This window comes from Haemorhous mexicanus, chromosome 2 (genome assembly GCF_027477595.1).
Source record: "Haemorhous mexicanus isolate bHaeMex1 chromosome 2, bHaeMex1.pri, whole genome shotgun sequence".
NCBI classification, from domain to species: Eukaryota; Metazoa; Chordata; class Aves; order Passeriformes; family Fringillidae; genus Haemorhous; species Haemorhous mexicanus.
In genome coordinates, this window is record NC_082342.1 from 96,397,702 (window position 1) to 96,424,878 (window position 27,177).

At 40.0% G+C, this 27,177-nt stretch overlaps 1 protein-coding gene across 3 annotated transcripts in view; it reads left to right on the forward strand.

The window, feature by feature from the left end:
• Window positions 1-1,464: 1,464 nt before the first annotated feature.
• GRTP1 (growth hormone regulated TBC protein 1) overlaps window positions 1,465-27,177 on the forward strand; it is a 34,555-nt gene continuing 8,842 nt past the window's right edge. For 2 of the 3 annotated variants that reach the window (XM_059839645.1, XM_059839647.1), the window contains exons 1-5: window positions 1,466-1,618; window positions 3,120-3,271; window positions 9,221-9,379; window positions 16,825-16,949; window positions 18,669-18,765. In XM_059839645.1, coding sequence (XP_059695628.1) covers window positions 1,581-1,618; window positions 3,120-3,271; window positions 9,221-9,379; window positions 16,825-16,949; window positions 18,669-18,765 — 571 coding nt within the window. In that variant the 5' untranslated portion in view covers window positions 1,466-1,580. Of the gene's footprint in view, window positions 1,619-3,119; window positions 3,272-9,220; window positions 9,380-16,824; window positions 16,950-18,668; window positions 18,766-27,177 lie in introns of all 3 variants that reach the window. The other variant, XM_059839646.1, reaches the window with a different exon arrangement.

Genomic DNA, 27,177 nt, shown 5'->3' on the forward strand with positions numbered 1-27,177 from the left:
TAATTGGAGCAGGAACACCCTCCCGCAGCTGCAGCCCTATGCCCGCTGGAGCACAGAACTCCCTCCCGCCCTCCCGCACAGAAAAGGTAATAATTACGTTTTGCTGAACAATCACAAATTTTCACAGCGCTGCCGTGTCAGTTAAACCAAGCACAATCCTCTTTATTTTCTTTTCCTTGCCATTGGAGCCGAACTACTTTTACATTTCTGCGTGGGCGATCGCCTGTGATCCCGCAGAGGGAAGGTAGCTTTCCTGAAGAGTGTGCTGGAACAACTGTTGATCTCCCTTGTGAAATCCCATCTGTTGTCTGCAGCAACTCTTACTTGCTGGCTGAACGAGATAATGTTTCCCCAGCAGTAGCTGTAATTTTCCAAGCACTTTGCTGGGTGCAAAGTCAGAACTTTATTCAAAAAAGGACAAGCAGGGATATAATTTCACGCTCTCCCTTCTGTTTTGCAGTGTGTTATGAATGAAACTGCTGGCAGTCAGGTAGGGCTGAGTCCTTGTGGACTTCAGGCTTTGTTCAAGACCTCTAAAGATGAGGAACAGTGTGCTAATTTTAGAGGTGGATTCTGGAAACGGGGAAGCCAATTTTTATAATATAATTTTCTGTGTTATTACACCACATTTTTTACAATCTGCCATTTGTTATTTAAATAATATCTAAATGAATGCTAGTTTATGGTGGAAACTAATCAGCAGAAGCTGAAGTTGGGAATATTCAGTGTATTAGAAAAAGGTTCTTCACCCAGAGGATGGCTGGGCACTGGAACAGGCTGCCCAGGGAAGTGGTCTCAGCACCAAGCCTGACAGAACTCAAGATGCATTCGGACAATGCTCTCAGGCTCATGGTGTGGCTCTTGGGGTGTCCTCTGCAGGGCCACGAGTTGGGCTTTGATGATCCTTGTGGGTCCATTTCAACTCAGAATAGTCTGTGATTATGACTGTAATGAATTATTTGGGAAAATTAAAAAGAAGATTGTGATGATTTGGGGGAAAAAATTTCCCAAACCAACCAAGTGAACTTAAATAATAACCCAACCATCTCTTCTTCCTGGGTATTGGGAAATTCCTTGGGTTTGAAGATCTGTACCTGAAACCATTCTCCCCTCGTATTAGTGAGATATTTCCCTCGTGCCAAAACATTTTAATTTTTTTTTTTCCAAGATGTGAGCGAAATGTGAAGTGCACAAATATAAGCCGGGACCACCATCAGACCCGCGTTTCCCGGCCGGGCTGGCCGGGCAAGGAAGGGGCCCGGACTGGCCCCGCGGGCGCGGAGCTACCCTACCCTACCCTACCCTACCCTACCCTGCCCTGCCCTGCCCTGCCCTGCCCTGCCCTGCCCTGCCCTGCCCTGCCCTGCCCTCTCCTCCTCTGCCTTCCCCTGCCTTCCCCTGCCCTGCCCTCCCCTGCCCGCTGCCGGCCCGGGCACGGGCACGGGGCGGGCCCGGCGGCCGCCCCCGCCCCTCGCAGGGCGGCGGAGAGTTGAACTGGGGAGCCGGAGCTCGGCGCGGGGCCGCGGCCGCGGCGCTGCTCGGCCTGGGGAGCGCCCGCCCGGGCGCCAGCGGGGCGGCCGATGGCGAGGCGAGAGGACGGGCGGGACTGGGCGTACAGGTAGGGCTGCGGGCAGGGCTGAGCTCGGACCGCGCCGGTCGCGCACTGAGGGCGAGCTGCGCCTCCCCGAGCGCTCGGAGCCGGCCCTGCCGGGGGCTGCGGCCGCGGAAGCCCCCACGGACCGGCCCAGGCGCTGCTGGTGGCTGAGGGCACCGAGTGGCCGCCACAACCTTCCCTGCCCGAGGGCAGCCGGGGGAGGCGGCTTCCCTAAAACCCTGCGTCCTCCCTCTTTGTTTTCCCTTTCTACCTTAGGAATGGAGCGGAGCATGAAATTAATCTGTACTTGCTGCCTGTGCAGTCGCAGTCGTAAATAAGAGATGTGTGTTGATGGACGTGCGAGGGGGTTTTGTGTGTGTGTGTGTGTGTGTGTGTGTGTGTGTGTGTGTGTGTGTGGTTTCATGTTCCGTGTCTTCAGAGAAACCTGTGTCGGGAGTCTCGGTGCTTTCTACGCCTGTGGGTTTCGTGTCAGATTTGAGGAGTACATGAATACTAAGGTGCTCTTCTAAACAGCCAACAATGTAATAACGATCGTGGTTCTGAATATTTAATTGTTCCTCATCTGATTCATGCTTTACTACCTGGCTCCCGTGAGCCAGTTTTCCCAAGTGCTGCTCCATGGCCAAATTCCTTCGCCATGAATGAAACAGGCAGTGTTTTGGGAAGTTAAATCCTGAAGTCTGTCTTGAAACCTTGTCTGACTGGACAGATCCCTCTGCCTGTTTAATTTCTGCGAAGCCCATTAGTGTCCTGTACTCAGGTGATAATTTGCAGGTATGGAGCACCCTAGGAAGTTGCCATAAATATCATTTACAAGGTGAGTTGATATATTAGAGTGGAATTAGCCATGCAGTTCTGATACTCTGTCATTATTGTGCTGCCTGAGATAATGTGCTATAACTTTGAACAATTGTGAAAGATAGTAAAATAAGCATTTTGGTACTCATGCGAAGAAGGTAGCTCAACACAAGGATTTGTCTTTCTCCACCTTGTATATTTTATGAGGATAATTTCAGAAATTACCCCTTTAAAAATAGCCTTTGTAACTTGTTTCACGTGTACTTTCTGTTGTCATTTTTCTGCAAAGAACTGTCTGAAAAGAGAATTCAGGCCATATTGGAGCTGTTGTGTTATACTTCATACTTTTCAACTGTTAGCCTATGTTGTGGAGAAAAATACCTCCCGGACTTTTGTATGACCATAATTTTGTGTCAGTTTTGCACACAATGGGTCCTTTGCTCCAAAAACTCCTTACTTAAAAAAAAAAGTGAAATCTGTGAAACTGACTGAACAGTGCATGTTTAAGTTAATATATTTAAACAGCTTTGATATGCTAAATGGAGTGTAACAGTTTGTGTAAAGTAGGCTTTTGCTGGGAGGAGGGAGTCTTGAGCTGCTTTTAGAAATAGCAGCTGGAAGTTATTTAAAGCATGCTTGCTTTTTTTTTTTTCTTCAGCTGTAGGTATGTAGAAACATTATTATAGGAATTCTTTTTATTTTGTAGGGTTGATCCATATGGGTTTGAAAGGCCAGAAGACTTTGATTATGCATCCTATGAAGCATTCTTTTCCAGATACCTAGTGGTACTCACTAGAAGAGCAATAAAATGGTCCAAGCTCCTAAAGGGAAATAACAGTATACAGAAGAGTTTAAAAGGTGAGCTTCATGTCTCTCTGTAAGTTAAAGTACATTATATTAGGTTCAATGGGTTTGTATTCTTAAGTGTTGAATACTATTTCTGTCTTCAAATTAAAACCAGTAGTATAAACAGTAATAATTCATAAGCAAGTATGCTATTGTGAGAGAGATTTCATTTAAACCTTCCAAAAGAGTAATCCCTCTTCAGCACAGGAATATCTTATTACATCTGTAACCCAGCTATTGTGGCCACTGGCACTCCAGGATGCCGTTTTGCAGCTGTTGGCTGTATTGTACTCTGTGCTCTCTTTAAAAAGACATGAGATTATGTAGAAGATGCTGTCTTGAACCCCAGGGATCAGGAAGTTGGGGCTCTCAGTTGCTGCCTCTTTAACAGTTCTTTAGGCTGCTGAGATTTTCTAGCTCTCCTTATCCTCCTTTTGTAAAATGCCATGTACCATGCAGCTGAAAAGCTGTCTACTAAGAACTGATGATAAATGCCTTAAGAAGTGAAGAAAGATTAATGCAGGGGCTAATGCAATGCTGGATAAAATGCTGATGGAAGTGTTAATGTCTGCTTCAAAGAGCATGAAAATCTCTACTAATGTTTTCTCTTGCAAGAGATACAGGTAGAAATAAATGCAGAGAGTCAGAAGGTGTTAGGGAATCCTGTGAAACTAAAGGATGGCATTTCCTCCCACTCTCTCTGGGTTATGATTTTCATATAAGCATCTAAATTTTCCTGTTTGCTGTAAATGGTGCTTATCAGGTTGCTTTCTCTTTGGGTGTCTTTTGGAGTTGGGCAGAGTTCTCTGAAGAATGTTAAGGGAAAACTGAGTAAAATTTAGAGCTGTACTCCAGGTGCAGCCTTTGGCTGGTGATTCTGATGGTTTTGGTGTTGGTTTTTTTTTTCCTTGGCATCAGAAATGGGATGATAACTAGCGAGACATTTTAAATATAACAGTGTATTTTGTGTACAGATGTCTGTTTTATGGGTGAGAAATTCCAGAAAATATAGGTTTGAGCTATGACTGCTAGATCATATGCTGCTAACCAGAAAGTATCTACTTCTACTATATTATTTTTTCTTAGAAATGTAAATATGTTTTTGTTTGGGGTGTCAAATTTGAATGTAGTGAGAATGTCATGCCATTTTAAATTAGTGGGGATTTTGAAATTTTGCAGAACTTAGTCTTCTAGTTGGGGAAGAATCGTCTCAGTTTTGATGCATTCTATTAATGTGTGAGTGGTAACAGTGGCAGCTTTTAGCAATTTCTGTGAGTTAATTTCATTTCTCTTTGTGTTCCCAGTTCTAGCATTTTAGAAACAGTATGTTACTGTGATACTAACAGTGGGAATGCCTTTGGTCTTCTTTTGGAGCCAAAACTTTGACCAAATCTCTCAACTTGTCCACCAGGCCTCAGAACCAATGGTCACGTTGCCCCACTGGGCATATAACAGCAGCAGCCTTTAATGTGGCTTTGATTGTCTCCAGGTTGCTCATTGTGGAAAGTGGGATTCTGTAAATCCACTGGGGGGACACAGACAATGGCTCTGGACTGTTAAAGTCCTGTGGGCTGGTGCATCACCTTTGATGCTGCTGACTTGTACTAAAGATACCTGGATTTCTAGGCCATGGATTCTCACATATACATCTAATTGCAGGGAGAGTGACAGGAAAAAGTAATACTGAGGAAATGTAGTCTGAGTGTAGATTCAGAGTTGATAAAGAAAGCTTTCTGCATTAGCCTCATCTGATTCCTCAGAGGAGGAGAGTGACAGGTTGACCTGTGCAGTTACTGATTTTTAAATACTTTCCTTCTCATTTCAGTACTAAGATGGAATTCTGTGACATGCACATGGAATTGTGTAAGCAGGTGTGTGCTTTATCCTGCAAAATGATTATGCAGTGATTTCCTTGCAGGCAAATAGCAGAAGATCTGCTGGTTATTCACTGAATTTCCCTCCTCCAAGATCTGACTTCATTGCTATGAAGCTTGGCTCAGAACTGCTGGCTCTGCCATAAGCTAGAACTGAGAAGAATATTTGATTTGCCACTTCCATCCCCAAACACAGTAGCTGTGAACCAAACCAATGTTGTGTGTCCTGCTGTGAGGAGGTATTAGAGAGGCAGTGTATGTGTGGTATCTCAGTAGTTCCACACCCATTTGTCTACACACAGAGAAGCTCATAATTTCTGCCTGGGTGAACAGGAAGAAGTGATGACTTGTCTTAATTTTCCATTTTGGAAATGTGGCATGTTCACATGCTGCTGGGTTTGCCTCATATCCAGGGTGGTTTGTATATGTATAATTCTGTTCCACTATAAAGAAAAAGAATTAGACTATGTTTTAACAATGGTAATTAAGCAGTGCATTCTGTTGTTCTGTGTTGCAGCCTGCTGGGAGGGGTGGGTCATGGGAATTTGGCTGACAGTTCCTTTCACTCATTCTCCAGTCTCTTCCTTTTTGTTACTTTTCTGGTATTTCTCTTTCCCCCCCACCTTTATCTTCACCTTGTTTCCTTGTTTACACATGAGAGTTTATAATCATTGTTTGTCACTTGCCTTCTTTCTGTCTCTCCCTTTGCTATTGAGATCCTCCAAATTTTTTTCCTTGTTTCATTCAACATTATCTTTATGGGACCAAAGAGCTTTCTAAGCTCTGCTTTCTGCTCTGTTTTGTTTACAGGTGGGAAACAAACTGTCTGAAATAATTGCTCAAACTATCTTAATTCTGACCAAAATCATGCTACACAAAGGAATTTGGCTGTTGAGTGTACTAGTCAAAAGTGACCAGTAGCAGAAGATACTTTCTGATCTTTGATAAAATACAGTGAAAGGGAAAAGTAAAGGTATTAAACAGTGGCTATAACATGAGCATTTCTGTTCCAGCCCAGAGCTTGGCGGAAGGAAAGTCAGTTTGACTGGAACTTTTTTTACAGCACTTGTGTGCTTTGGTTTTTTCTGTTATGTATTCATGAAATAAAGCTTTCAGTTCCTTGTATGCTGTTTCCACCTCTTCCACAGAATTTTTCTTCTAGGGCCTAAGTGTATTTCCTCAACATTCAACAATAATTGTTAGTACCTGAAAAAGTAGATGTGCAGATGCTTCTCAAAAAATATTTTTAAGATGAGATAATTTTGGGGTTTTTTCAAATGTTTAGGGGTTTTTTTGCTACATAAACTTGAGTCTATGTTGTAGAGTGAAACAGTGTTAATAGGGGAAAAAGGCAACACAACATTTGCCTTGAAGCAGAAGTCTCCAAAATTCTCATATTCTATCATCAAACAAGGACAGGCAGGTTGAAATTACTTATTTTTACATCTTGTTACTGTAAGTAGGGTACAATATTAGAGAAATGTTATTTTCTGCATATTTTTCTCTTGAAAGTTACTTTGGGTTCTTATCACTTTTAGACTGCTACCCTATCAGGTAGCTGTTTTTTCTTGTAAAAAGGAAACCACATTCATAAAGTGTGACTCTAAACTCGTGAAACTGGCATTAAGTGTCAGAGGCAATTGAATTATGTAGGGGGGGGAGGGTTTCCTAAAAATTGATGTTTCATATTTTGTTAATGAACAGAGGCCAAAATTTTACATAAAAATATTTCATAGCTGTGTATGGTCTAGAATTTAGACCACCTGCTAGGATTGTCCTTGTGGGAGTGATTCTGTGTGCAGGGCTTGGGGTTATTCAACAGTGCTACTTTTGAGATCAAGCGTTTGGTTTTCAACTGGTATTGCATGTATGGGTGGAGACCCTTGCACAATTTGGTTCATCTGGGAAAGTTCTCAGATGTTACAGTGGGAGAATATTCTGCAGTGTGAACTGTTCTTGTGGGCTTCTTAGTTCCCAAAGATAATGTGGAAGAGAGCTTATATATATATATATATATTTGTATAAACACAACTCTATTTATAGAATATGATATATCTGCGTCTGTCTACATATATAAATGATATATATTAAACTGCAGGTGTGCTCCTTTTCAAAACTATTTTGCTGCTTATGAATGCCAGTTTGCAGATCCTGGCAAGTATTATAATGGTGTGAGAGAAAAAAGTACAATGTAAAGGGCTCGTGCAATTCCTCAGGGAGTGAGGGAGCTGGGTCAGTAGTCACTTGGGGTGGTACAAGCCCCTGGCTGTCTACTGCCATGAGAATGATGACATGAGGAATGAGTGTGTGCTGTGCTGCAGGCTGCTTTCCCCTTGTGCCACTGTCAAGGGCTTGTCCATGCTTCTCTTGAATTTAATGTGTGTTGTTGGATATCAATGTTGGCTGTGCTTCCAGAATTTACAGTTGTTCCAGAAAAAATGCCATTGGGATTATGTGCTAAAATGCTATAATGCAGTATTTAAGCCAGTAAGTTTGTTTCTAGGCTCATCTGAATGTCCCCTGTTAACCTAAATGGAACTGGTTCTTGATAGTCATTCCTGTATTTGCTATGTTGATTTATAGGATTTCTTCAGCATTACAGTTCAAAATCTTGTAAAAGAGATGAAGTGGGGATTATTAAACCACCATGGAAACAAGGGAATTATTTCCAGTCTAAAAGAAGGTTGTAGTTAAGGTAACTTTACAGTTAGACCTGTGGAGTCTCTAACCCATAATATAAATCCTCATTGAAAAGCTAAACAAAAACTGTACCCTGCAGACCAGGCATTTATTGCCAATATGTTTCTTTGAGAGAAAACACCAGATTTTAGGTGGGTGAAATGCTCATTATATGTGCATCTTTATGTTGGGTGACACGGGGGAAGCAGTTTTGGATCCTAAAGGATAGGTAGCTGTAATTAGGTGGAATGTATTTAGAAGGTGTTTGGCTGAGTTGTACAACCTTGCTTCACTCTGTTGTTTTTAAGCCTTTAATTGAGGCAGCATTTATTACAGAACTGTGTGATTCAATAAAACCTGGCTAGGTAGTGATATTGTGTGTGGTAATGTGTGGGCGGAATAAAAATCCCTACTCGGATTTGAGTCCCATAAAATTTAGAGAGGAGAAGTTGATGCTTTTATTGATACAACATGATTCATTTAGTACAAAATGTCTGTTTCATTTGTTATTTTCTTCTCTGTGAAAAAAGGAGAAGAATCTCAAACGTTCAGCTGTCTTTTTGGGTCAGAAAATGTAAAGCTGATTTAGGACTATGTACCCATAAGCAGCATTGACTCCTTATTAATGTTTTTCATACCATTCTCAGGAGGAAGCTGCTTTCGTTGTCATTAGCCTGATGCTTCTTCCTGTAATTTTGCATCATAGTTATTTACACTGAATCATCTGCTTTAAATAAAAGCCCTGAAGCACACCCTTATGATGAAAATGATGCAGGAGATAAGAGCTACTTTAGATTTGAAAAGACTTCTACAGTTATTCTAGGAAAAAGTCAGCTGCTGCTCACTCACATCACTCCAGTTCTTCCAGGGCTCATTTAGACAGGAGGCACATATTTCATAATCTTCAGTTTCTGCTGTATTTAGTGGTCAGGTGCTGAGCTGAAGCCCTAGGGTTATGGTAACATGGCCATTGATGTTAGAGCTAAATGGGCAGAGCCATTGTGTCAGAGGCCACTGGTGGTGTAGGAAAAGTCAGGTCAGTGCTTGTCTGAATGAAAAAGGACAAAGATCAAGGGGGAAGCTTTGCTGTTTGTATCTCCATCCAGAAAAGCAGAAGAAGAAGAAAGGATTCAAAATTTGCACAAGGGAAGAGAGGAGGGAGGAAAATCTGAGTCTGAAGATCTGAGTGACAAGAACTTAGAAGTAAATCTAAAATACACTATGCAGCTGAGAAGTAAATGTTTATCCTGAAATGGTAGCATAGAAGAGAAAATATAATAATACTCAGTTAAGAGTTTTCCTATGACTTCTTAACTTCAGGCTGCTAATTTAAAAAATAATAATACAGTTGGATATTTTTTTATTTGTTTAAAAATGAACAAACAAAACCAAACTTCTTGTCTTGCAGTGAAGAGATATATCAGGAAAGGCATCCCCAATGAACACCGTGCATTGGTCTGGATGATTGTGAGTGGGGCCCAAACCAACATGGAACAAAACCCTGGGTATTACCACAGACTGCTTGAAGGAGAGAAGAATGCCAAGCTGCTTGAAGCAATCAAAACAGGTTATTCTCTTGATAATGCTGTTTATCTGTATTTGTCCATCCTATGGCCTTAAGTGTTAGAGATCAAGTTATGTCATGGAAAACTTAATGTTTCTGTAGTAGTGATTTAAGTGCTGAGTTAGATTAGCCATAAGCTCTTTAACAGTACAGATCTTTCCAGGTTCATCATGTGGTTAAAAGCATTAAGAAATGCTTTTAAGGAAGATTAGAAATTATTTGAGAAGGAATAAACTAGAAAACGTTGCAGTGTCATCTAAGTGATTGAAGAGTTGTAACTTTGAGCCATGACACCTGCCTTTGAGTCTGTTTCTCCTTAATTCTGTCCCATACGACACTGGAGCAGGGATGGTTGAAGATGTGCACAGAGGCCCATATGAGGCAGGTGAAGTATGCTAGGATTTCAGGTTGAGGAAGAAGATAGACAAGAAAAAGCTGCTGATAGATTTATATGAATTATAAATGGTGCAAAGATGGTGATTAAGGAGCAATTGTTATTTGTTTCTTGTAACATAAGAACCAAGGACACTGAATGAAATTGGCTGTGCTGCAGGTTTAGAAGAGTTGTGGCACTTGTTACTGTGCTGCAGAGGTTAGAAATATGAACTGGTTTAGAAAGGAATTTGATAAACTGAGAGATGGGGGAATCTGCCTGATGCATGAAATATTAAACACTAAATCCCTGGGAGAAATGTAGGAGCAGAGCAGGGGTAAAACAGCCCTCCTCTACTAATCCATTTTCATGTGTGCTTTCTGTGAACATGGATCACTGGCCAGTACTGATGGCAGGTTATAAAGGCACCCAGACCTTAGGCTGGCCCACTGGGAGGAAAAAGGCAGTAGGTGAGGACAAGCAAGTAGGAGTTTGATGTAACTGATACTTGTCCTGAAACCTGCTACAGCAGAGCCTTTGTGGCCCAGCTGATACTGGCTGAATTGTCCAATTAAAAAGTCAAGAGACTGGGCTCTGCTCCGGCACAATGCTGAGGTCATTTGGTTAGAAAGGCAGGTTGTCTTTTTCCTCTTGCAGAAACCCAGGTACCTAAAGTTTGGGTGTTATGGATTTTTATTCAAGTTGGATAAGCATTCAAAAACCCTTGGTTTATGCAGAGTTTCTTCTCTGCCTTTCCCCGCAACAGTAGTACTTTGGGCTTTTGGGACTACACGCCTTAGTAAGGTATTTTGGAGCATAAACTTCATGTTCCTATGAATATGGACACTAGCCAGAAATCTGCAGGTTTATATCCTGTTTAGAACTAGAAAGAGTAGAGCTCTTACTATGAATAAAGAGGGAGCTAGTAAGATGACTTTCTAAAGCCCACCTTGGTAAGGGTCTGGAGAAACATCAAACTATTCAATTGGGGTAAAAGTGCTGCAAGAGAGAGTTGAAAGCAACTTTTTTCCAAAAGACAAAGACAGGAAGGGTCCGTAGGTGGCTTTCCCCACAGGTTAAAATGAAATAAAAATATATTTGTGTGGGAGGAAAAATACTGGGAGAGGATAAAGATCTGTTTGTGAACTATGGAGGAAATAAAGTTCAGATGAGCTACTGCATTGATTGGAAAACTGTGGGAGAGAAAATAATGTGGAGCAAGTGAAAGAAAAGATAAAGAAAAATGGCATGGAAGATTTTATTGGAGGGGAAAAAATATAATAAAGACCTCAGACACTCCTCCTTCAGAAACGAAGAACCAATGTGGACATAGGAGGGATGAAAGAAACAAAGTACTTAAGATGAATGTAAGCTTTGTGGTTAGTGTGTTTAATGAACTTATGCTCCTGTTGATTGTGCATATTTTGTAGTGGGCTTTGGCTGAGGACTCTTTCAGTGTGAGTTGTTGCCTTTGATTTTGTTCCTTCAAGTGTTGTTCTCCCATTACTGTAGTTCTTAATAATAAAGCGAGGTAAGCTGTGAAATTGTATTGCTGTTTGCTTTCATATTTGCAGTTTCCAGAATTTTCAGGCAATGGTGCAGTATTTATTCCCATAGCTGTGAAGTTACAGCCCAGCACAGTGCTGGGGTTTATAAACAAGAGAACAGCAATCACACTTTTTTCTTTTCCCCCAGGGGAGGGGCAGGAGGACCAGGCCAACCAAAAACTTTATTTCAAATTCAATTTAAAATGTGTAAGAGCCAATGTATCCTCTTTCTTTCACATGCCCAGAAGCTGCAAACAATTTTCCTGTATGTTTGAAACTAGTTTTCATATGGGAAAGTCTTTGATGTGGTATAATCAGGTTAAAAAGGGGAGGTAGACTGTGTGAAGAAATGGTCTAATCTTTAAAGAAAAATCTGATTAGTAATAGCAGCGGAAGTCTTTCAGCTAATTAAATCTGTAATCTGTTCTTTCACCATTTTTGCCCTTTAACTTCCTGATTCTGATCTGATGAGCTTTATTGCTACTTTATTTTATATGGTATTTGCTCTTTTGAACATTTTTGTTTTTTTAAGAAAAATGTAGGAGGAAACAGGCTTCTTACTCTAACCATTAAAAAAGAGCTAAAAGAATGCAGATGTCTAAATTTTCATGTCTTAGTTTATGTTCACATTTAGAAGGGCATGCATTCCAGCAACACTGTTTTTCATGCCCTATTATAGGAAAGTTTAGTAGGACAAATGATGTTGTAGGATAAGAAGTGGCTGTCCTTCTAATGCAGAGGCCATGTGCTGTGTGCAGAAAGACTGGATTGTAAGTTGTAGCTTCCTTGGAGTAAGCTTCCTCTAGGCTGGGCCATTTTGAATTTTAGCCCTTGTATCTTGTCCTTTCTCTCCACTGAAAAACACCCTACTGGACAGAAGTGTGTCCGTGTCTGCAAGTGCTCAGGCATGTACATGCAGCTAATCTGTGTTTCCACTCTTGCATTTCACAAGGAGGAATTGTAGGTGCTGTGAAGGCTACGATTTTATACTTATCAGTCAGTCCCAGAGCCTGAGCTGTGCTGTGTGACAGCTGGCATAAGGATCTGACTATGGATTGGATCATAGTTGCAGGATCTTCACTGAGTTTGACAGGGTCAGAGAAGTAATTCAAACAATGGTCATTGCTGTTTCACTGAAGACAGGGAATATTTTACTATCAAAGCACTAAGAAGCTTCTCTGAAGCATCTCTGAAATTGTGAGTGGAAGTTGGGAATTTTCAGGTGAGTTTAAAGCATTTAGCCATGCAAGAGGAAGAGCATTGTCAGCTCTTGTGGCTCTCTGTAAGAGGAGCCCTGACAGGTCAAATCCAAACAGCTGCCTCATGTGGTCTTTGGTCCACTAGAACAGCTGAAGGGAGAACTGGCGGAGCAAAGTGTGTAGTGACGCTTCCTCAGAATGTTTCTCCTAGCCTCCAGTTATCTGAAGTTTCAAGAGTTGACAAGACACACTGCATGTTTGTACCTAATAATGCTGGATGGGAAAAAATTTAAAAAATCTGCTCATGATTTTGCAGATTTTATGTTCATTTTGCAGTGCTGTTAAGCATCTCCTTCTAAACTAAGTAGCCTTTATCCACCTGGGTTTATGCTACATATGGTAGCATTTTATATCTGTGGTCTTCCTTGTTGCCATTCTTTCTGTAATTTCTCTAATTCTGGTATAATCTTTTGGAGATGGAGACTGGAATTTATGCATGTGCTTCTCAGATTTATACAGTGGCAATATTATTCTTCTGTAGGAAATCCTAACCCTGTTGGCTTTCTTCATTGCTAAAAGCTCTTAAACTGTTACTTGGTAATGGGGGTTGTGAGGGTCAGTTTTCCTGACTTTAGTTAATGAAAAACTTGGCCTTAACTTAAAACAAACAAACCCCCCAAGCCTCCAAAACAATTTATAGTTCCAGGTGTTGCAGGAAAAAGCTTGAGGATGACTGCTAAACACCCAGTTATAACAAATCTAAAATACCCTTTATACTGTTTTTACAAGTTGCAATTTATGGCCTAACCTCATTACTCTGGATGTGCAGTGGAGTTTTTGAGTGCTTGTAGTTGACAGTTGAAGTGAATTTTTGCTCTGCTCTCTACTATGTAAAAAAAGAAAAAAATCACCTGCCTGGAAGCTCTTCAGAGCAGATGCACATCACAGATGTAGCTGTGGCAAAGAAATGACCATAAGTGGAGTAGGATATATTAGTTATAAAAATACTTGTGTAATTTACTGACCACCTGTGTCTTGGAGTGGGAAGTACCAGGATGTGAAACTAAAAGTGCCATGGTTTAGGAAATGTATTCTTCAATTTAGCATTCCTACTAAAACCACATGCCAGTTCCTCTCCCCACCTCCAGCTGGAGGGACAAAAGGCAAAGATCATGGGTTGGGATAAGAACAATTTACTGGAAACAGCAACGAGATACGAAAATGAACAGTAACAGCAACAATATTAATAACCAAAGGTATATAAAACAATTCACACAGAAAGAAAACAAATGATTATAGACAATACCAGGTGGCTCCCTCTGCAATTTTCTCAACTGGATGGAACCCCTTCTCCCTGGAAGACAGTCCCTTTCCCAGGCCCCTGGCATTGGTGTGGTTGTATAGACCAACCTCCAGGCCCTATAGCTATACCCCCTCCTAACTACTGCAAAAATTAACTCTGTCCTGGCTGGGATCAGGACAAAAAGGAAGGAAGAGATAGCCAGGTAAAGAAGGTTGTCTTGTAGATGCATGACTTTTGAAGTACTCTAAGTAGGAAAAGCACAAGACTGGTTCCAAAAGCATTGGTTTTCTGGACTGTGCTTTCAAATCTCTTTGCTCCAGAAATAGCATCAATAACTGTGGTTCTTGGTACCAAAATAGACATCTGTTTTATAAACTGAGGCTAATGTATTCTGCCTGTTTGTATTACTGAATAAGGTTGAAATACTGCAGACTCATGAGAGGGAAGAGAGAAGCCAGTGGTCTTCTCATGGTTGCTGCACAGAGATAAATCAGCAGGAAAGCTGGTGGTTGTTTTTGTTTTATAGCAGCATAAAACTGCCAGCTCAGAGGGCTGAAAGATTGTAAAAAAAATTGCTATTGGGATTTAATCTGAATTTACTACAAAAGAGTAGCTAGTCTTTTCATTGTGATCCCCTTCCTGGTTCTGTGCTCCCATACCTAGTTTACTTTTAAGCAGCAGATCTGCACATAATGAAAAGATAGTCACAATTTTGGGATTTATTGAGCAGTGTAAGATTCTGATGTTCATTTTGCTGTTTGAAAAGAACCCTGATTTTTTTTCCCCCCCCAAAAAAACTGGACTAGTTTGAGGCTGTGTTCCTTTGGACAGTAGTGTCTATTAAGAGTGAAATAGATTAATGGACAGTAGGTCAGAGGGTAGGCTGTGCAGAGCACGAGAAGGATGTGCTTGTATGTCTCCCCTGGAAAAGATGGATTAAAGTGGATGTAAGTGGTGAAGCCAAATGAACAGCACTTGCCTGCTCCTTCCATTTGCCTCAAGTCATCTCTGACCCTCATCTTGTAGCATGGTAAAACACTGGCTTGTGTGTGCCCGTGGAGGGTTGAGTTCCCTCATCTTGAGTCAGAGTAGCCTCAGAACTGGAGGAGGAGGGAGAGCATGCAAATGGAGCAGAAAGGACAGGATGGAGAAGGAATGGGATCCTCTGCCCTTGTGCTCAAAGGAATAATCTGGCACAAGGAGTCCTGTAAGACCATGCTCCATGTCTTCTATTAAGGGTAAAGCTTTTTGCCGCTTGTATCTTGTTTTTTCTCTCCATCCCCTCACCCTAAACTAAAATATTGATACTATATATAAAGTTTTAAATCCTTCATAAAACTAGGGGAGGCTTCCCTCAGTCCTTGTGGGGAAAAAACATGCTCTGCAATCAGAAAACAAGTTGCAGCTGATTCTCTCAATTGCAGTCTATGAAATTACAGATTCGTTCAGTTTGAGTAGTCCCTGCTTGATATGTGATGGACTTCTCTTACTCTCCCCTCACCGTTTCTCTGCATACCTGAGGAGAAGAGCCATGGCTAAAATTCAGCATTAATCTTTTCTATAACATTCTGCATATACTTTAATAAAGAATAAATTCTGAGTATGCAAATACTATGCTGCATAATCTCCCTACCAAGAAGAAATGAAAGAAATTTATTTTTCCTGCAACTGTCTGTTGTTCAAGTCCTTTCAAAAATTGTCTTTTCCTTTGTGCTTTTCTTCTCATACACATGAGAGGTGAAGTGAAATATTTTCCTGCAAATGATTTGTTCCCTTTAAAAGGAAGAAATAGCAGTTAGTGTGATAACTTCTTCATGCATGTGACTTCCACTACACTATTCATGATTTTGGGAAGCTTTCTTCCTTTGGTTGCTTATAGCTGAACTTTGTGTCAAAGCTGTAACAGACTTCTTCCTTTATGCCGGAAAAGGCTGATAAAAAGTGATAATTCTTAGGACTTGAAGATCTGTACAGAAGTGCTGTTACTGACTTTTGTTTTTAACTTTAACCCAATTTGTTGTTGTTAAATATAACCCAAACAACTACTCATATTTTATTAATAACTCTTGGGTTTTGAAAATCTGCGAAGTTACTTTTAGAAGTTTAAGTTGGAGAGAAAAATGCTATTTAAAGATCAGATGCACAGCTCTGTGCCAGTGACCTCAGGTTTTCTCTTTATGGAGTGAAGCAGACCAAAAATTAGGTCTGCCTGTTTTTTTCCAACAATTAGGAGCTGTTTTGGGGTGACTAGCTCAAACTTGCATGTCTAATTTTTAGACCTTTGTAAGGAGAGATGAATCCTACTATTAATGTTTGGTCTGAAAGAAATTAATGGTTGGAGATGTCAGTAATTGCATACTCCTTACTTGGTTAAGCATTGAGCTTGAAGTATGTGGGAATGTGCTCTGCTGCTTGATTATCAGAAACCACTCCCATTCTTGATGATCTTGCACCAGTGATGACACAACTCTTCTCATGATCACATCATGGAGAAAGTTAAATTTTAAAAAGTGATTTTTAAGTGGAAGTCAGCAGCTGTGGGAACAGGTCTGGGTTTTTTTTGGCTGTTACTGTTTGGTAGAAGTTCACTGAGTAAGTCAATTGAAAGTTCATCTGACTTGCTATGAGAATGTGCTTTCCTAGAGGCAAACTCATTTCATGCCATTTGACTTGATACATTTGGCGTGTCTTGTGTCTGTCAGTCTAAATACCTGGTATGCTTTCATTTAAGCCTTTGCAATCAGACATGGAGGGAGTCTAGTCTGCAGGAAAATTTCTTTAGGTCTGCTTGAAATTGGTTTCTGTACACTAATAGGATTATTCTTTCTAGGCATAGATTATCCTTGAATGTAAGTGCCCTTTTAGCCAAAATGGAGGTAAAGCTGTTTCTTAACATTAATCCACCAAAACAACTGTTCAATGAAGCCATAGTGAAGCTTCAGTTGTACTTCAGAAGACCTATAAAAGTTTTTTTGGAAACTGACAAGGAACAGCTCTTAATTTTGGTCTTTTTCCCTTTTGTTTAGACATGAACAGAACATTTCCAGATAATGTAAAATTCCGCAAAACTGCTGATCCGTGTTTGCAACACTCACTCTACAATGTATTGGTAGCATATGGGCATCACAATAAAGCAGTAGGATATTGTCAGGTGGGTAATCACTGTTTTGTAAACAATGCTGCATTTCACCAGTGCTAACTGCTCTTGTCCTTTGAATGTGTGATTTTAGAAGCATACCCACAAACTATTTCTGTTTATAAACTGGCCCTGGGAGGTTTAGGGGGGGGGGGGATGGGGGGCAGGGTATGAATAGCTTCAGGCAAATTCAAATATCCTTCTGAATTTCTCAGTGGCTGTTCTTGTAGCCATCTTGATCCCTTTGGTTCCATTTGTTAGCTGCAACATAAGTTCTTGCTTTGGAGAGCAAGAGGAAGCGAGCTTGCCATTCCCTCGTCCTGCCAGCTTTCCCCAAACAGGCCTTGGTATGTAGAAGGCATCATGAGATCTCAGTTTCCTGTGTTTTCACTGTCACATTTTCCAAAGTACAGGAAGACCAGCATTAATGTGGCATCATGTACTTGGTAGCATTATTTAGTGCCATCTCCCAGTATAGATAACACAAGTAGGAAGAAAATGTCTTTGAAATTCAACCTGATATTGCTTTGATGGCAGCTCAAGAAAGCTTCTGTTGTCTCTGTCAAGTACTGTAAAGTTTCTTGTGGGACACAAAGAACATAAGTTGATTCATGATAGTCTGACAGTCAAGAAAAAAAGTGTCTGTCTTTAAGGATCTTAAAGAAGCAGGCACTGTCATCAGCAAATTATGTTTTCAGTTCACTTAAGTTCTCTCCTGTCTCCTCTGGCTCCTGAGCAAGAATGTGTGTGCTAACATATAGCTCATTTTAGCTGAGAGAGTTATGTAGTAAATACAACTACTCCAAAGTTGAAAGAATATGAACAGTATTTTTTTAAATCTTGAGAGGGACTTAAATGTACATTGAAGTCTCTGGAAAAATTTGTTTTTCTTGTGTACCCCAACTAGTTTTAGTACAGAAATTTACTTAATCTTCAAAAGATGAATGATTTCTATTATTTTCAGTAATGTGTATTTATCAAAATATAATTTAAATATGTTGATAAAAACAGAAGGGGTAGAATTATGAATACTCAATTTTGCAAGTGTCAGGTTTCTATATAGAGGTGGTTAAACACAACATAACACACAACTTCTAAACATAGTAGCTTCTACATGTCCAATTGTTAATAAAATATTTTGGTACCTGTACTGTTTAATGGGCTAATGAAAGAAGAACACTTCTTGTGTGGATTCTTTGCACATCTGGTCTCCTCACAGGATCAGTGCTATTATATGTGTCTGTGGAGTATTGGGGGTATTATGGAAGAAAACAGTTTGTACACAGCCTTTGGATGACTTAAGCAGCAAAAGTTTCTCAAAGCTGCTGGAACTGCAACATTTTACTTAATGTGTTTGGGTCAGACATTCTCCTCCTGCAGCCTCACTATCTACCTTCAGGTTTGTTGTGTTTGTAGTGCTCATCTAATACAGCTGTGTTTGGATTCTGATCAAAGCAACTTTCAGTTGCATTGGGCTTTGGAATTTAAAAAAAAAAAAAAAAAAGGCAAAATTGAAAGTATAGACTGCTAAGCCTTTTCTTTTAATTTTCCTCTCCTTGATCTTTGTTAATAATTCCTGTGTGCAGGTTTAGCAGGTTATTCAACCAGTGGCCTTCATTTCTACAGTTGATTTAATATGCAGACCTGGTAGAACTGTATTTAGCCCTTAATCAAAAGAAGTAAGCTAGAAACTTTTAAGATAAGTGTATGCATCTCAAAACCTTTCTATTTCAGGGCATGAACTTCATTGCTGGATACCTGATTCTTATTACAAAGAATGAAGAGGAGTCTTTTTGGTTGCTAGATGCTCTTATTGGAAGAATATTGCCTGGTATGTTAAAAACATAGTTTTATTCATATATTGGAGCCTGGCTTTTATCTTTGCATTCTTCTCCAGCTGTAGACAATATCTGCATCTGGTCTGTTCAGTAGCTCTCTGAGTTCCCTTGCCTGGATCTCTGGGTTTGCAGGAGGTGTTTACACAATCAGTTTTGCCCCATGTATAAGCTGAACCTCACTGCACAATGAGGTAGTTTAAAACCAGAAGCAGACGAGGCACAGCTATATTTTTTACTCCTGTGAAATGCATTTGGGGATGTTTTTTCTTGGGATTTAATTACAGAGGGAGAATGGTTTTATTGTGAATTGCTATTAGCATTGCACAGTCTGACTACAGATACACCTTTAATGTAGGTGGAAGGTCTCATTGGAAGACCAGTAGAAAATGGAGGACTGATTCCCTATTGGCCTAGTTTTGGTTTTGCACTGATTTTTATCTGAAATGGCTGGAGGTGGAATTCAGTATGACACTGTCAACTAGGTAATGGTCAAGGTTAGTTGAAACTTTCACTTTCCCTTTTGTCTGCACATGTTTAAGATTAAACAAAAAAAAAATTGGTTCCCTATTGAATAGAAAGGAAAGACCTTGACAAATAAAGAATAGCTGAAAGATTCTTTTCATGCTTTTGAATGACTGTAAGAAAGTATTTTACATTGAATACACTATGTAGGAACTTGGATTTTCCTTGTGTGGAAACAGTGCTTGGACTTTGTTTCCAGACTGAAAGAGTAGAGGCAGGCAGGGAATGCTATGAGTTGTTCAGTCAGTCTGCAAATATTTAACATTATGCAGCCTTGAAGTTTACTTTCAAGCTGTAAAAATAGTCTAAAGAAATCAAGTGACTGTTGCTTTTGTTCAGCCTTGAGAGCTCTAAGCTGTGCAAACAGGTAGGAGACAGGGCTGCTGTCTGCCCTGGGACCTGCCATTGCCTTGCATGGGTATTTGTCTGCTTTGGCATCACTGTGTCAGGAATAAGGCACTCAGTAAAAGGCAGGTTTATTGTGATGTGTGGAAACTCTTGCTGTTAATCCTTTCAATAGTCTTACTCACTTTTTTTTGAGGCAAAGGAGATAGGTTCCCTACCAAAAACAGCAAACAAAATTCTGACTCTAATTCACTTTATCAGAAAACCTTCATTTTTATATATCCTTCTACACTTTACTGATACTTGTGGCTAAAGTTGTTCTTATTTTTTTCCCTCCTAGCTGTTGACTTTATCTTAGGCAGGTGGCATTGGTGATGAGAAGAAACTCATAACATGAAATGCAATTACTATGTATAAAGTAGGTGTATATTTACTCAAGTTATAGGTATATTTTTAATTTTCTGTAACAAGATTGTTGTCACTGACTTTAGCCTAGATCCACCTAGGCAATATGAACCTTCTATATAGTGTGAATATTTGTATTGAATAATACAAGGCTTTATTGACAGAAAACTTGTTGCTGATGCTCTTCCCCACCCCCCGATGTTAAAAAATATTTTTATCCCTTCTATTCCCACCACTCTCCAATATAGTTTGGTTTGTATATTTATAAAAGTCAAAGCATGACTGATAAAATAATTGGCATAATTTCAATGAAATAGTGTGTGTGTGTGTATGTGAGAAAGAATCAGACCATATTCATAAAGCAACTCACTCAGGTAAAGAATTACTGCCTGTTAACAGTGCAAGGTATTGCACATTTCAGTTTTAAACCCTATAATTATTTGTTAGGGAAGCAGAGAAGCACCTCTCAAGATGTTGTAGATCTTGAATGTTTTCCAGGTTTTCAGAGGGAAGATTAAGAATCAGTTTTGTTGGATCCTATCAGTTGGATTAGCCAACATTTTTCCATTAGTTTGGTTGCTGATTTGGTTTTCTTGATTTGTTTGCATTATAATATACATATTTGCCCCATCATTGCACCAAATATGCCTCCAGGTCATGTCCTCATTTTTGAGTGTGTCCTGTCACTTCCAGTTAAATCAGTGGTGCTTTAGGACAATTTGGAAATCCATTCTCTGCCCTCTGCCGTGTCCCTGTGGGTGCTTCCTCCCCTGCCCACACACATTTAATTACATTAAACAGCCACTCCAGAGCCGTGATGCTGACAGTGGTTTTCTTGGTCAGCAGATGAACTGAGCCAGCCTCAGATCAATGGCATTGATTGGTAAATGTACAGTGTGACAGATGGGAACATTCTGGGCAAGTGACAGAAAACGGGACTCCATCAGTAAAGGTTTTCTGGCTGAATTGTTCTGTCACATCCAAATGGAGATAACACAGCTGGGAGAGAGAGCCAGTAAATTAGGCTTTGGTTGATTGGTAAGAGGAGTTGTATGCATGCCTCTCATTTGGCTGAACTTTCATTTATCCAGCACTGCTGGATACAGCTGGGTGAGGCCAGAAAGTTCCTGCTTTTGCTGAGGGCAAGTCTGTGAATTTCTGCCTGTTGTCTGTCAGCAGCTCTGCCAGGGATTTGGAGGGATTATCATTGAAACACTGCAAGGGGGAAGAGAATTATTTGTTTAACTGAAGTTTTGGTGTTACCAAGTATTTTTTATTCTCAGGCTCTTTCAGACAGATGGCTGGAGCAGACAGCATTGCCCACAAGAAGCAGTATAGATTCAATTCAAGCTCAGAGTGGATGTGCCTGCCGTTTGTACACAGCATAGCTCTGACGTTTCTGTTCTGTTCATCACTCTGATCCTTGTTGACAAGTTTTGGGGATTTTTTTGTGCTGTTAAGGAAAGAGTGAGGAGATTGCTTTAGAAAGCACTGGGTAGGTAGGACCTTTTAACTGTGGTACCTCAGTATGTAAGTAAAGGAGTATACTTGTCATATTTTACATATTTGTGGTTAAATGGTGTTCTTATGAGAAGAAAAACTCAACAGCTTGGTCTCATTTTAGCATGACAGTTACGCTTATGTGTAGAAGAATAATCCCCCCTGTGGTTCAGAGAGGTGTCATGAGTTCTGCACTATCCCATTCATGGCCAACTGGATATCCTTTTATTCTAGTGTCAATGCCAACTTTTGGGAGTGAGACAAGTCCCCCTCTCTTTTGTGCTTACTTTTTAGGTATTTGGAGGATGCAGTCAATTAATTTTGGAGTTTTTTTTTACGGCTATGATCCTTCAGTCAAACTCTTGCATGAAACTTTTCTCTGTTCCTGTTTTAGCCTAATAATTATTATGTGCTTGTTACAGTTAGAATTGATTTTTCAGTTTTTATGTTTGTAAACCTGATCACAATGGCACACTTTTATTTTCTGGTGGAGAAATCAGCTAGTGCCTTGTGCAGTGGCTCTTTTCACAGTGGAAAGTGTTTTCCTTAAGAGAGAAAAGCTGTAGGATTTCCCTTGCCTTTTTTCCCTAGTGGCACTCTGGTTTTGATTTGTAATCCCCATCATAATGCATGTGCTGTTCCTTCTCTCTCATTGTCAACAGATGTTTTTTCCACAGCATTTAGGAATTCATAACACCTTTTTGCTGAAGTTTATTTGCACATTCTTATTATTTTAAATGTCATCACATCTCTTACTGCAGTCTTTCCACCGTTACGTTGTTGTGCTTTGTGTATTGACATGGGTCAGTATCTCTTGTTTTAATGTTGTCAGTAAATACCAGCTTTTTCTTTTTCTCTAATGTTCATAATAAAAATCTTAAATGAGGTGTAGCATTCTTCAAGGATGAGTCTCATTACTTTTTAGCAGCAATAACAATCGTCCTTCAGTCTTATTACTTTTTAGCAGCCTCTACTAAATTTTTTTTACCCATGTGTACTGCCAGGTTGTTTATAAAAAATAAAAAGAGTAGAGTTTTGAATGATTAAATGGTCACCAAAGTAGTAGACTGCACTGAAGAAACTGGCATTAGCTGCAAGTGCACAAGGTGCAAAGCAAGGTGCCACTGGTGTGTAGTGTAGTGCCTGCTGGTTAAGGCGGGTGGCTGCATGCTGAGATAACAGATACCTCCCATGTCTGTTCAGCTCTCTGGCTCGCAGTTGTATCAGCCGGACTCACAGGTTGCACAAGAGACTAGGCAGGGTAAGAGACAAGAATATTTGAGCTGAATGGCATCATAGCTACATGTCAAACTCTTGAATATCCTTCTCTTTTGAGTGATTCATGTTATAACAATCTTTCGAGTCCCATCATACTCCAGGTTTGAAGGGAAGGACCACTTGGGGAATGCAGAAGGCTGTACTAAGCTGTAAAGTATTTCTGTTTTGACTGTTTGCTTTTAATTGAAGTTGAGCCTGTATTTATTTTGTTCTTGTGGCTGAATTTATTTAAATACCCTAACTGGGTATTGCCAGGGAACCTCTGAATGCAGAACTGGCTTGCCAGCTGGATCTTTTCAGATCTGCATCTCAAAGCAAAGATCTCAAAGCAAAGGGAGTTGACTTCTTCATAGGAAGTGTTTTTATTTAGCTGTGCAGGTAGAAAACACTGCTCAACCTAAACTGAGCTGAATTTGCCGCCTAAGATGGGGACTGTTGTGATGACAAGCATTTCCTTTCAGAGAGAAGATTTGAGCACCTCAAGCATGTGCTTTTGGTGTGGAAAGCTCCTTTTAAGGCTATGTGTGACACGCATGACACTATGTTTGCAAAGTTGTTGTTGACAACTAAGCTTCTTTTTTTATAGTACCATCAAGCCAGAAAATTTCAGCAGATTGATCAGTTCTGGGCTGCTTCTTTATCTTCTTCCTCTGGCAGCTCTCAGCTACAGGTCTGTGAGTTGGCAGGATTCTCACTCATCCATGGAGTTCCTCTGTGATTGCATTTGAAGCATAGTGGTGTGCCCCTCTGGCCTCCAACATCACATCTGGTACTCTGAGACAGGAGCATTTTGCTGGTCAGTTGAACAGTTAAGAGTTTTGAAATATGGGACTCCATCATGTTTTACTGTTAACCCCAAGCCACAATGAAAGCATTAATGTTTGAGCATTAGATGTCAGTTGAACATACCTAGGAATTAAGCCTGCAGTGTCCTGTTAAGCTGAAGGTGGAATAAAGGAGTCATGTGCCTGTATTTAGAAACCATGATTAGCCTGAAATCCTCATTACTTACAAATCTGAACTGCTAGGGGATTTGTGAGACTTGAGCAAGCAGGAAATAAGCAACTGATGTTTTTTTTTTTTTTTCCTTTAGAATTACACAGGTAATAACATTTGAAATAATTTATTTACTTTCTGTATCATATCTCCCTCCCACCCAGTCTCAAACTTCATCAATAAAAGAACAATCTCATTATTTAGGTGTGTTTTAGGTGGCTGGGTAGAACTCTTGCACTTTTGTGTGAAACAGAGGTTTGCTGTACATGACAAGAATATCCATGCTGTCAGCCTTAGTTTTGTGAGGAAACATGCAGCAAAAGCACCCCTAGTGTTTAAAAATGCTGAAGAATATTGTGTTCCTTGACATGTGTCTTTACAGTACTGTATTTACACCAGAAGCATGACCTGTTCCACCACGGCAAAGTCAAGAATGCCTCCTTCATTCTGACAAGCAAGCCTTCATTGATATAATTTGAATATGTTGAACTTAAAGTATCTTCAGTAGGCCATCCATGGCACTTCTCTATGTGGACTGCAGCCTTTGGCTGTCTGTGCAGACAGTGCTATTTGCTTCTTTATCTACCCAGTAAATCAAACTTTCATCCCTTTCAAAAGCCATCAGAAAAATAACTTGTCAGATGAAATCTTAATTCAGCTAGGATTGATCAAAGGTAGAATTCCATGGCTGCATGCAAAGGAGGAAGTTGGGTAGAGTGGCATAAACACAGAAGTGTGGGTTTGGGAGAAGAGGTCCTGGGTTTTTTGTGATGTGGAAGAACCTATTAGTGGCCAAGCCTTAGTATGCAGCACAAAGCTTACTTAGTTTGTGCTTTATATTTTGTTAGAGTAGCCATGTTGGAGGGCTGTTGCATTTTCTTTTTAAATTTTTTTAATTTTATTTTTGTCTAATGGCTTGAGTTGTGAAAGCACTCCTGTGCACGTGGTATTGAAATGATACTTGTGACAGAGCCATCTCCATGCTAAAGGGACTGTGCTGTTCTACCTGCAGAGTTAACACAGCTAAGCCTCAGCAGCTTCTTTTGGGTTTTGTTACTTTCTGATGTCAGCCAGGGTTCTGTATGTTCAGTTACAATTTTAATAAATGAACCTTCCTGAATATGTCACTTTGACAGTTAAGAAGCATAACATATCAGCTGAGACATGTATGATGGGTTCAAAGCAGATCCCAGTATACAGTTTTGTATTTTAACTTGTAAATCCCCATAAAATGTATTAATATGCTTGAAGTTATCTGTGTATTAAATATCAAAACTCATAAAACTGGAAATGTGACTGGAAATCTAACTTTTCATACAAAAAGCCAGGTGAGGAAATAGTAATTCTTCCCATTGTGGCCCTTCAGTACTTAAAGAGAACTTTAAAAAAAGGTGGAGAGCAACTTCTTACAGGAGCAGGTAGTGATAGGACAAGGGGGAATGGTTTTAAATTAAAATATGGAATGCTTAGATTAGATGTCAGGAGGAAATTTTTTACTCAGAGGATAGCAAGGCAGTGAACAGACTTCCCAGAGAAGTTGTGGGTGCCTGTCCCTGGAAGTGTTTAAGGCCAGGTCAGGACATCTGAGAGGTCCCAGACTTGGTTTGAAAGAGTGACCCTGCCACCACTGCTAGTAATGTATTCAAACTGTAAAGCAGTCTTATTAAAAACACTTGCTATATTTTTAATTGGAATTTGAGTTGTCCTAATTTGCAGGTATTGTTTTTTTGAAGACTTTCTCCTATTATATTGAAAAGCCCCCAGTGCCTGGTATGTTTTCTCTGAATTTGTTGATTTTACTTTTCACTTTTCTTGCATAAATGCTATAAATAAAGAGGTTCCTTACAGAACTCAGTTTTTCTAAATATGACCTTTTCTTTCATGTCTTTTCCACTTCTTCAACTTTCTGAGTGAATTGTAAATATCAGAGCTGGATGGAGTTTTTTTAACCTCAGTTTTGCTAATGTCATAATCAGAGATGATATATTCTCTCTTCAGTAGTGAATATATCCAAGGATTGCTTTGGCTTTTTTGAGCTAAGATATGCTTACTCTGGATTTGTTGTATTTGCAACTTAAAATTTGATTTTTTTCAAAAGTTCAACTCTATTAAGTGTTTGGTTTTTTAAAATATGCCATAGTAGAAAGAAGCACTGACAGCAGGCTTTGATACTGTTTCAAAATATAATATAATGCACATGCAGCATAGGTGGCAACATAAAGAATGTGTTGGTGTAAGGAGATGTGCTTTGGGAGTTAAGGAAATTAAATGAAGAAAATCATGTACAGTAGTAACTCAATGTACAAGATGTGAGTGTTTTGTTTGAGAGAAGTGCTTAGAAAATGCAGCCTTGGTTGCACTAGAACCATACATGTTGGTCCAGCTCTCTGTTTTAAGGTGCTTCTGTCCGAGTCTCAGGTCATGTGCTCAGTGGCCCCCGTGGTGTGACTGTAGCATTCTTGTGAAGAGCTGATGAAAATGTACTACTGGGGTGGTTCTTAAGCATGAGAGGATATCACTGCTGTGTTTTGTGCTGAGGTTATAAGAATAACTTGTCAGTGTGGTCAACTGATAAAATACCTATTCTTCCTAATCCCACAGAGGAGTTAAAAACACAGATCCAGGAATCCTTATTCAGCTGAAGCCATCGGTCATTAAGACTCATTATACAGTTGTAAGCTTTTTTTTTTAAAGTTTGTTTCCTCAACATGCATGATAAGCAGTTGTAGTTTTCAGTGCTTGTTCTTGAATTTCCTCTGTTTGAGGACATTGGTGATAAAAGTCTGTCAAAGGGTGTTGTGAGTTAAAAGCCTCGGCTCCTGGGTCAGCCCCATAAGCTGCAGACTTCTCCAAAGCATGCAGCGCTTTAGGCAGGCACAATTCATGGGGTGCAAGGACTGGAGTCAGGCCAGGCTATTTGGGAACAGCTGAGTGGGGGATATTTTGTGTGTGCTGTGTCTGTCAGCTCAGTGATGCTGTGAAAAAACTGCTGTCGACAAATGTAGCCATTCCAATGGTAGCAGAAATGAAGAGGGGAGAGAGGGAAGAGAGCAGAGCTGGCCAACAGTATTTTGCTCAGTTATATCTAAGCTATATGGGAGTGGTTTGGTATCTGTAACTTTAAGCTGGACCAGTTTTAAATTATGCAAATGTCTCTACTGAGCAACACATAATAGAACTGGTGCATAAATAAATAGTTAAAATTGCCAATTTCATTCTCTGTAACTAGAATGTCTGAAAGTTGCATTTGTGTTTTCCAAACACATGCTGCTAACTTCAGTTTGTTTCTCTGAGGGTTTTACAAAGTCTTTGTTTCTTTGTATTTCATCTGTCTTCTGTAATTCTGGAAGGATGACATC